The sequence below is a fragment of the Primulina eburnea genome, chromosome 16 (genome assembly GCF_022965805.1).
Source record: "Primulina eburnea isolate SZY01 chromosome 16, ASM2296580v1, whole genome shotgun sequence".
NCBI classification, from domain to species: Eukaryota; Viridiplantae; Streptophyta; class Magnoliopsida; order Lamiales; family Gesneriaceae; genus Primulina; species Primulina eburnea.
The window spans coordinates 330527-341671 of NC_133116.1; the positions used below are offsets into that span (position 1 = coordinate 330527).

At 32.4% G+C, this 11145-nt stretch overlaps 2 protein-coding genes and 1 long non-coding RNA gene across 3 annotated transcripts; 2 read left to right on the forward strand and 1 right to left on the reverse strand.

Moving 5' to 3' along the window:
- Positions 1-4243: 4243 nt before the first annotated feature.
- LOC140816462 (LOB domain-containing protein 37-like) lies at positions 4244-5125 on the forward strand. The gene is made up of 2 exons (XM_073175749.1): positions 4244-4542; positions 4642-5125. The coding sequence occupies exons 1-2, from the start codon at positions 4359-4361 to the stop codon at positions 5022-5024; spliced, it is 567 nt and encodes a 188-aa protein (XP_073031850.1). The 5' UTR covers positions 4244-4358; the 3' UTR covers positions 5025-5125.
- Positions 5126-8767: 3642 nt separating this feature from the next.
- Positions 8768-9719, forward strand: LOC140817049 (uncharacterized). The gene is made up of 2 exons (XR_012114711.1): positions 8768-9072; positions 9103-9719. It is a non-coding gene; the product is annotated as an uncharacterized lncRNA (long non-coding RNA).
- Positions 9341-10573, reverse strand: LOC140817048 (uncharacterized protein At2g23090-like). The gene is made up of 3 exons (XM_073176614.1): positions 10399-10573; positions 10290-10330; positions 9341-9716 (listed from the first exon to the last, which is right to left on the reverse strand). The coding sequence occupies exons 1-3, from the start codon at positions 10469-10471 to the stop codon at positions 9600-9602; spliced, it is 231 nt and encodes a 76-aa protein (XP_073032715.1). The 5' UTR covers positions 10472-10573; the 3' UTR covers positions 9341-9599.
- Between the last annotated feature and the right edge of the window lie 572 nt (positions 10574-11145).

Consider the following 11145-nt stretch of genomic DNA (forward strand, 5'->3'; position numbering starts at 1 on the left):
TGTTTAAATAAAATTGAGACCGGGCTTCTAGCCCAATGGTCTCACCCGTCGGATTAGCTGGTCTCTCACCCCGGATTCGATCCCTTCCCTCCTGCGTGAGTTGTAATAAAAAAATAAATAAATAAAAATTTTAGTATATTTTCATTTCCGCAGACTGGAAATGTTCAAATTACTTGATGACACAGATTAATATTAGAAAGTCAACTTTTCGACCTGTGTAATAATATAACTAAAGAAAGACAAATCTGAAAACGAGTGAAAGTAGGTTACAAATTGGGACAGTGGTAAAGATATCATCAAAATAAATATTCAGATAGTTGCAGAATTTTTTGATTTACTTTATAAATTAACCTTTATGAATGGCTTTAAATTTTAATGGTAGTATTAATTTTGACGTCATTCACATATAATACTAACTTAAATTTTTTTTTTAATATTATATATATACCTTTCCCGTCTTATCATCGTCTCACAGGTGAAAAAGACCATCGGGAGGTTGAGATCAATCTTAAACAAGGTTATCTTAGAAATATTATATAACATATATATGTATGCATAAAAATGTGCGTATTTAAAATATATATATTTGGTGTGAAGAGTGGAGACGTGCAAAAATTAGAAATGAAAAAAAAACCGAAAAAAATGCACGTATTGTTGTAACGTGTATCATATTCAAAGCTATACGTAAATTACAGGTCGGCAGCTGGCTGTTAAAGTTTTGATCAGCCATTATACATTTATTTAATACTCTTTTATATCAATCAACATGTTGCACGTTCTTTTATTTTTAGTGTAATGGTGAAGTTTCTCCGTCCAAACAAATAACCCACCGTCGGATGTGTTTTGACTCAATCCCAGGCTTAACTTAACAAGTTCGCGAACCAAATCAATAAAAATTCAACGCCACGTATTCGACCCAAATCGAACTATAATTAATGCTCGCCTATTTTCCCAACCATTTAGCTTAACACTAGGTAACTTCTTTCATCAAGTGGCTGGACGAAAAACATTAAGCTTATTTTTTAAAATAATGAAACATACCTAATTTTAAGATTTCGATATTTGACTAGCTAGCCTATGAAAATAACACTACAAAAAAATCAGGTATCGTAAATTTAGCGACATTTATCCTATAAACCTTCGCTAATTTAACGACGGTTTATTTTTCGCTAATTTCTTCGTTAATTAGTGACAAGTTTTGAGAAACCGTTACTATATTTAGCGACGATGACTTTAGCGATAGTTTATCCGTCGTAAAAACCGTAGCGAAATTTTTTTTAGTGTAATTTAATAAAGAATTCGGTATATATTAAATGTAGTCGGCTGCCAATAAAAAGTGGTTCGGTGCGGTTCGTTCGGTTATAATATAGTCGACATTTCCAAGTCTGCCTATTACATTACATGGGATAACCATTTCCTAAAGCTGATCCGGAGCCATATATACTCCAGATTCGATACAGATTCTGACAAGCTTTTGTTTTTTCAATACTATTTAAAAAAAAAAAAAAAACGAATTACTTATTGTAATTAATAATCTGATCCTATAATACAATTCTTGTGAAATTTATTGTGATGCGGTTTTCCAAAATATATTTAAATTTATTTGGAGACAAGAGTAGAACATGGAAATGACTACTTTCTCAAGATCCGTGAATTCTTCCGTATTGTTAAATTTTCATGCAGGCCCAAGTAATGATTAAATAATAAACAAAATGGGTGGAGTGAACGGGCCGAAGCAATGTAATATATGGGCCAGACTTGAACATAATATAAACGTGTTGCTTCTAAAAAATGATCGAATAATTGATTCTCAAATAGAAATGACATGTAATAAAATAAAGTCGAATAGCAGCACATGAAGATTTATTGTGCATATATTTATATATATGTAAAGTGGAAGGGAGCAGAGGGAGATGGGGGACAAAACTTAAAACTTTATAAAATTAAAAGGTTGGGAAAATAAAAAGTTGAAGAAAATTAGTCAACGACATATGAATTCGAGGATCGAAAATGTTTTGAGTTAATATTAATGGAGTGTGTACGTGGAAAGTATTAAAAAAAGCAAAAGAAGACAAAATATGAATATCCAAGGGTGGAGAATCGATCCACCCATTTCTGAAAACCGCGGAAACACGGAGCCGCTCGAACCCATAGTTTGGAGCAAGATATTCCTTTCCCTTTTCTCATCCCATCCCTCCACCAACTTATTATAGCAAGGAATGCGTTTGCTTCTTCTTTTATTTGGGCCAATTATGTTACACACACACACACACACACACACACGATCTTGACTGATAGTTGAAGCATTAATCAAGTGTAAAAATTATAGTTTAAAAGGTTGTCTATAAAGTTATTGCTTCAAATTAAGGAGAGATAATTCATATGTAACACGTTCTTTAATATAAATGAATGGTTAGCATGATATATATGGAAAAGTGCAGGCATGCTAATTAAAAACAATTTCTTTCATTTAATTGAGATAAAATTTTTGTTTTTATAGGATTGATCTTTGTGTGGAAACTGGTTTTTAAATTACTCTTTTAATTTAAGATAAAATTTATTATGTATTTTACCATATAAAAATTAACCAGATAAAAGTTATGATATTCGTTCTTCTTTAGAATAATATTTTGATGTCCACATATTTTGAGAGTATTCTAGATTTATAGATGAAAAACAAAGATATGTTTGAATATTAATACCTCCAAGTCGAGTACTGTGTCTACGATATGAGGTAGCTCTTTTTGTTCAACCACAAATTAAGATCATGCTAATAGGGGAAAGGCCCGAAGTTTCTTTTTTCTCTTTCACACATGTTACATATTCATAATGCTAGTTTCTTAATGTACTTGATTGCGTACATAACATGAGAAATTTTTTCATTAACAATTCATGTAAAATTCTCTATTATATCAATCATTTAACAATTCATGTAAAATTCTCTATTATATCAATCATTTATTATCATGCGTCACATAAAAACTACAATATCAATAAAAACTCATCACATGACAATTAATTGCTAATATAACAGACAATATTACAACAATTGACACAAATTAAATGATTTTTTTTCCACCATAGCCACATCTTGTTCGGTCCATTATATATAGTATCGAAAACAAGTTCAAATATCTTGTTTTGTTTCATTTTATAGCTCATAAGTCATATGCGTAAAACAAACATAGAGATATAGTTTGGTACATGGGATAAGAGAGGGATTGATAAATAATCATCTCTTATCTCATGTTTGGTACATTTTAGAAAGCTCGTGATATTATCATGAGCTCGTGATAAATAATTTTATATAGAGATAAAGTATCTCTTTTATGAGATGTGATAATTTTAATCTAATGATAAAAACACCACAAATGACTTAATTGCCCTCAATATATAAAAATTCTAAACTCTATTGTTATTTAGAAATTAAAATTAAATAAATATTTTTATTTATTTTTATATATTATATAATATGATAAATATATAATTGAACTCAAGATAATTATATAAATGATTTGTATGAATCTCAATAAAATCATTAGTATCACTCGATTAACCTTAAAAATTTATATTTGACTTGGCTCACAAAATTAAGGGCTCAATTATCATATTATATAATATAAAAAAATTATGTAAAATAAAAATAAATCATACAAACACTGTCGGCGCATTAACAAATAAGAAATATGAACTCAAGCAACAAATTTGAAATTATAAAATTTATTATGATAAGGTTAATTTTGTCATTACAATCTAATATATAAATTTAATCACTCTAAGTAAAATCATACCAAACATTAAATATAATATCCTACGTCTTATTTATCATTAACTTATCCTTATATTATATATCACTTGTTTATCCTATCATGTGTACCAAACTATGCCAGAAAGTATAGTGATACGTGAAAAAAGAACATATTGTATCAAGTATTTTTTGGATTTTTAATAACTGTATATAATATATATATATATATATATATATATATATATATATATATATATATATATACATAAATTCTATATTAGTAACCATCAAATTTTATATAATTAAACGATACAATTTTAAATTTTATAATACATAAATTTTTGAAACACAATGCTGTTTTAATTTCCTATACACTCAAGAGATGAAGCCTCAACCGCAAACACTCCCTCTTTTTAACCCAACCAGGGTTACTTTTAAACTCAATCCGACCCTAGTTCAAACTCTTTAGACCACTAGTCTTATAATTAACTCCAAAATTCACTCCTTTCACTCTCTCTATTCTTCTTTTCCTTTTTCCTTTGAGTTCAAGAAATCTCAGAGGAAAACGAAGAGATTAAACAGCAAATCTAAGATTCTCATTTCTTCCAAGATGAGCTGCAATGGATGCAGAGTTCTGAGGAGAGGGTGCAGCGATCAATGCATACTGAGGCCGTGTTTGGATTGGATCGAAACCCCACAAGCCCAAGCCAACGCAACCCTTTTTGTGTCCAAATTCTTCGGCCGCAGCGACCTCATGTTCTTCATCTCCGCCGTCCCACAACACCGTAGACCCGGTGAGTACATATGTATATATTGATCCCGATGGATGAACAATTTGTTTTGTATATCTGTGTCCATCAACTTTTCGAAATATTATTTTCTTGTTTAAACAGCTCTGTTTCAATCCCTGCTGTTTGAGGCGTGTGGGCGTTCCGTGAACCCAGTGAACGGGGCGGTGGGGCTGTTATCCACCGGAAATTGGCACATCTGCCAGGCGGCAGTGAATACAGTTCTCTCCGGTGGCTCTCTGAGGCCGTTGCCCGTCGGAGTCCTGCCTTTGAAAGCTGACGAAGAACTGGGTGTTAAGCTCATGGTGCATGGAACCAACGGCATCGCCATATCAGAATATCCACCATGGGGTGATGGCGGGGAGAATACGGCGTCGTTCGGGTCCGGATTATCGGAAATATCGCCGGAAACAGGAAGAGATAAGGTTAAGAAGAATATTGGCAACAAAGAGCCAAAGCTGCTCAACTTTTTGCATGATAAAAATTGACAGAATTAATAAATGGACTAATTTAACTTTTTGTAGACTGAGCTTAAATGTAATAAGGAGAGTTTATTGGGACCTCCTATTTTGACTATTTTAAATGCGTACCTCTCTTTTCAAATAATAATAATAATAATAATAATAATAATAATAATAATAATAATAATAATAATAATATAATACACTACTAGTTTTTAGATAATAAAAATAATATAACGAAGGTCAAATTATGCATGCTTACAAACACAAGAGTGATATCGCACATGGGTCAAATTTAATATGTTTGCATCTTAATTTTTTATATACCAATGAATCCATATTGAATTAATGGTTTTTTTTGTTCAAAAATAAAAAATAAACATTTATACGCACATCCTGCGATCCACGTCAGGAGGACAATAATATTAATTTTTTCCCTGCAGTGGGATCAACGTCACCATATCCTTTGAGCTGAAAAAGAAATTGTTTTTTTTAACCTCTCTCTGCATATTTTGGATTATATTCTTTTATACATAAAAAAGTATTTATTTGTATTATATAATGCAATAAATAAAATCAATCTAAAAATAACTAAAAGGAATTGGCCTATAATAATAGTCAAAATTATTATAAATTTGTATCCAACAATGATCGATGGGAGGAGGAGAAGGTCCTGTGTTTGGGATGTATGGCATCGCTTTCGAACTCGGAACTTGGTCGATAGGAAAGGACGATAATCTTCCAAGTTGATCAGTTTCAGTTTCAAAAAATATGAGACCCAATTAGGATTCATTTCATCCTGTAGATTGCTTCAAAATCAGGAAGAATAAAAAAATGGATATTAGCAGTTCGTACGTAATTAATATATGTGAAATTATTTATAGACTTCTACGTTGCATACTCTCCAACCAAAGTATTTCGATACGGGAATGGAATATAAATGGATTCAAAACCTCAAACTCGTGGTGCAATTTTTCATTCTATATAAGCCTTTTTCTGTTTTCTATATTTTCAAATTCCATTCTTACTCTACCATTATTATTACTAGCGCAATGCACGGAGCATTAAAATTAGTAAGTACGATCGTTAGTTAAACAATTATTTAAATTATTGATATTTTAATTATTATATAAATGTTTTATATCATTTGAGTAAACATTCAAATGATTTTTATAAAATACACTTCATATTTCTTTTTTTACTCTAAAATGTCTAATATGTCATCAAATGATTTTTTAAAATATTGATATAAATATATAATATTTTTATACAAGTTTCTTTTATTATATATAAAAAAATATTAAAAATAATTCACAAAAACTAATATGAGACTTTCTCGTGAGTTAATTTACGAGACGAGTCTTTTGCCCTACTCTATTTATGAAAAAATATTGTTTTATGTAAAAATTACAATTTTTCACTCAAGATATGAACCAAATCGACTCGTCCTAAGAATAGAGATCTGTGAGACAGTCTTACATGAAACTTATTCTAATTAATTTAGGTAGATTTATTTTTTCTACTTTGAGTAATTTTGATAAATATGTCGACAAACAATTTAGTTAGACTATTCATTTCTAATATTTTTTTTAAGTATCACAACACATCATAAAATAATAATGTTAGTTGTTTATTTTTTCTTCAAAAATATATTGTAGAGACTTTTAAGATAATTTTTTTCTTCAACAAGTATTTTTATTTATAATAATTATTTAATTAATTTAATGAATTACAAATTGTAAATACTTGTATAATTCGTAATTATTATGCGTATCATTGTAGATTTAAGTTTCTCAGATAAATTTGTCAAATAAATATTTGTTATTAAGTCTTTTAATATAAATTATTACCTTAATTATATAACATTATTAAATAACACTCATTCACAATTTTTTTTTCAGCTTACTATATATTGGGAGTGAGTCTCATGTGAGACCGTTTCACGGATATTAATTTGTGAGACGGGTCAATCCTACCGATATTCACAATAAAAAGTAATAATATTGACATAAAAAATAATACTTTTTCATGGATGACTCAAATAAGAGATCTGTCTCACAAATACAACCCGTGAGACCGTCTCATAAGTTTTTGCAATATATTGGAACGTGTTTTTCGGATATCGGAAGCCTTTAATAAAGCATTGTGGCAAGCAGTTATGGAGGATATGATAATCCAAAATCCAGATTCATTAGTTGCGAGAATACTCAAACGCAGATACTTCCGATATGAATCTCTACTAAACGCAAAACTGGGTCATATTCCTTCTTACGTTTGGAGATCGATGGTATGGAATAGAAATCTTATCCAAGATGGTTTGTATTGGAGGGTTGGTAATGGAGAGAATTAGCTTAACCGATGACCGCTGGATCCCGACTTTCCGAAATAAACTTTCATCGCATCTATAAGAAGAAGACTATGACAGTCACTGATTAACGGTGGAAATGGAATTCTATCAGGTTGAGTAATGTATTTCCAGCATATGTGAGTGAAGAAATCACAAGGATCCCGCATCCCCAAAACAGACATATTAATTATATAATTGGTGATTTAATGACAAACATAAATACTCGGTTCGAAGCGGTTATAAGGAGGCGATTTTCTTCCACGATCCACCAGAAAATTGCTCCGAGAATGGGATGCGGAACTGGTGGCAATGGTCATGGTCATTCAATCTTCCACCTAAAATCAGGATATTCTTTTGACGAGTGTCTCATGATATCATAGCGACAGCAGCCAATTTATCCAGGTACCATGTCCCAGTAGATGAATGATGTCAATTGTGTGGCCATGGAACGGGTACAATCACTCACTCTATGTTCTTTTGTCCAGCCATCGCTCACCTGTGGAAGCGACTAAGACCCTTCAAATAATGAAAACCAACTACAGAGCTTCGACACCGGATTTATGATGCCGATTGCGTGAGTCACTTTCCAAACCTGAATGCGAGGACTGTGTAATGCTTATGTGGGCAACATGGAAAGAACGCCAAAATAAAATCACGAGGGGAAAAAATACCATATCCCTACCAACATCACAGGCGTATTTGTAAGAATATAAAAGTAATGCGTGTTCAAAAAGAACCCCAAATGCACTAACAGTAAAGTCAATCAGATGAGAAATAGACGTCACCCGATTCTGGAACATGGAGATTAGATGTCGATGTATGTTGTGATGAAGAGCGCGGACGCTGTGGAATTATCAGATCTGGTTATGGACTTGGTGCCTTTGCGTTTGGACAAAGCATTCCAAACCAAAAGCATTCCAAAACTAATATCAGTGGTTGAAGGAGAAATTGTTGCAATTTGATCAGATGGTCTACAGAAAGCTTACGAACGACATTATTCTCCTATACAAGTTGCTTCAGATTCTCTTTTGCGGTGCAAGCAGTCACCTAACCCAAGCTAAGATTTAGCTATATTGGAATCCCAGCCTTTGAAGCTCGCTATTGGACAAATCAAAAACACGAGGCTTATCTATGTTCGACGTTCAGAGAATATGGCTGCACATCACATCGCTGATTTTTCTTCTTATATTGGAAGGTGTGACTTTTCTTATTTGGTTGAATTTTTTTGTATTTGACGATCTCCTTTAATATAGGTTGCCATTATTTTAAAAAAATAAGAAGCCAACAACTGCCAAAGTTGTATAGGTTCTTTTGAACCATATTGGCTCTATTTAGTGGAAATTTCCATTTCTGAAATTAATTGACGTAGACATTGAAAGCCAATAGTATCTACCGTGGCGTCAGAAATCGTGAAAAACCCCGACGTTTAATGCACCGACAGTTGAACTGCGATTTATGCAGACGAATGTTTGACAAATTATTTTAATGCTTGACAATTGATCTTATCTTTAATCAATAAACCTCACATCATCAGCTTATTATATCTTCATTTACATATCAATCTTATTGTTGCAAGTACGCATACAATCAATTCTAATCTTTGCTGAAATTCACTGAAACATTAGAACCAATGTCCAAATGGAGGTTGCTGAGGTCATGACATCAGTAGCTCACCCCTGTTTTTCAGCATGATGGACTTGTGGTCGAGTAGCACGGAGCTCATAAAAAGTAGGAACAAAAATCCATAAAGAGCGACAGTATAGGATACCACTTAATTTAATATGTAGCTGGTACAGTTCTAATGAGCAATGTTTGAGGATTAATTCCGGAGGCGGCCGATAATGGATTTATGTTTTCATTTTTTTTTACCGCAAGAAAATCAATGGATTGAATATATTCATCTGATTACTGGATTTTTAGATGCCTAAGAGCAGACAACGATAAGAAAATCAATGCATTGAATATATTCATCTGATTACTGGATTATTAGATTGCCTAAGAGCAAACAACGAATTCCCCATATCATTTGACCAATTGGAAACACCCAGACCTTACTAACATCATAACCAACCACTTGAACCAAACAGCAGTCCGCTACAAACAGCCATCAACTCAGGAGGTTTTTATCGAGACAAAAGGAAAGAGGAGGCAATATAATGCAAACATATACCATATAGACCAGTAAAAGTTTACAAGATCAAACCAAGCACATTCACAGGTTTCAGACACAGTCGGAACCATCCCAGAACTTCACATCATTTCAGGTGGGGAAAACAGGTGTAGAGATCAGCCTTTGGATGCTTAGCTTCAGCATGCTCCTTGCATTTTACCTCTGAAGTAGTGCAAATAAAACTTTGCATGCAAACCTTGCACTGCAGATGTGATTGACTACTCTTAAGCTTGGTCCATAAACAATAAATGAACTACACAAACAACACTGCAAAATTCAAGAAACGGGGTCCTCTTCCTTTAACCTCATAACAATATTGTTCTATAAAATTTTAAAAGTCTTTGCTTCTTGACACTTTACTTAATTTACATAAAGTTGACCAGACAAACCAAAGATGGTAGATTTTGCTACACCTACCTATTCATCAGCTAATGATTGTCACATCCACGATAACAAATATTGCGTTTGTTACCTACTAAGTAACAACAAGGAGGATTATTGTTCTCTAGATGTTCGTTCACAGTAATAAACTGAGGAAACATTTTCTTTAGCTATTATTAAAAAATCACTTGATATACACACAATTCAAGCTCTAAATTCGTAGAATTGGATGACAAAAGAAAGAGAAAAAAAAAATCACACACCTTGGAGAGTAAACCGAAGCAAAACCTATAGGAAGTGCATTTAGCCGAAAAATTACCTCACAAAATCGACAAAAAGAGAGATCTAAACCTAAAACTGGGTAGAAGAACAGGTATCGCAATTAACAGAGAACCTGGATGGACATGGCCTTCTTGTTGGAATCCAGCTGACTTCCTGCGCAGAAAATCAGGTAAACCATTGCCGTCAAATCTTCGAGAAACCCTAAACAAAAATCGGCGTACCCTTATTTCCTTTCATCTTCTCCGCGTTCCTCTCCCGAGCCATCTTCGCTTTCTGGCCGTTGCCTCCTCCCATGGTTTCAACCAGCCACCTAGCTTTTGTCGATTGTTTGGCAGAGCAAGGCAGGTCAGGAAATTGCGGTATAAATACGTACACACACCTTAGATATCAAGGTGGGTCTTTTTATTACAAAAAATAATTTGAGAAGTCCGGGTTTAAAACTCCTTTTTTTTATTTTCGTAAATATTATTATTGTCGTTATTTAAAATTTTTTTTAAAAAAAACTAATAATATTTATACAAATTTTAAGAAATGAACTAGTAAATCTTTTTTTTAGTTTATTATGATAATTCGTAAATTGAAAAAATACGTGATTTAATAGAAGTTCGAGTAAAAGAGTTGGTAATTGTAATTGACATTTGAAAATATGATTCTCAATTTTATTTTTAAAAAATAGAATATAATTCTCCCAATTATTAATATATATTAAAGTTTTAAAATTAAATTTAGTGGTGGGACCTGGTTGCGTGGTCTAGTTTGTTTTTCAGGGTTGGGAGTTGGAAGGTGGAGAAATAATGAACAAGATTTAATAGTCGACTCTCTCATCTTAAATCAAATTCATTCACGTCTCTGGTCCAAGTTTCCTTCCATTCTTTGTTATTAGGTTTTACTTTAGAGTGAGTCTAATGTGAGACCGTCTCACAGATCTTAATCTGTGAGACGGGTCAACCATACTCATATTCACAATA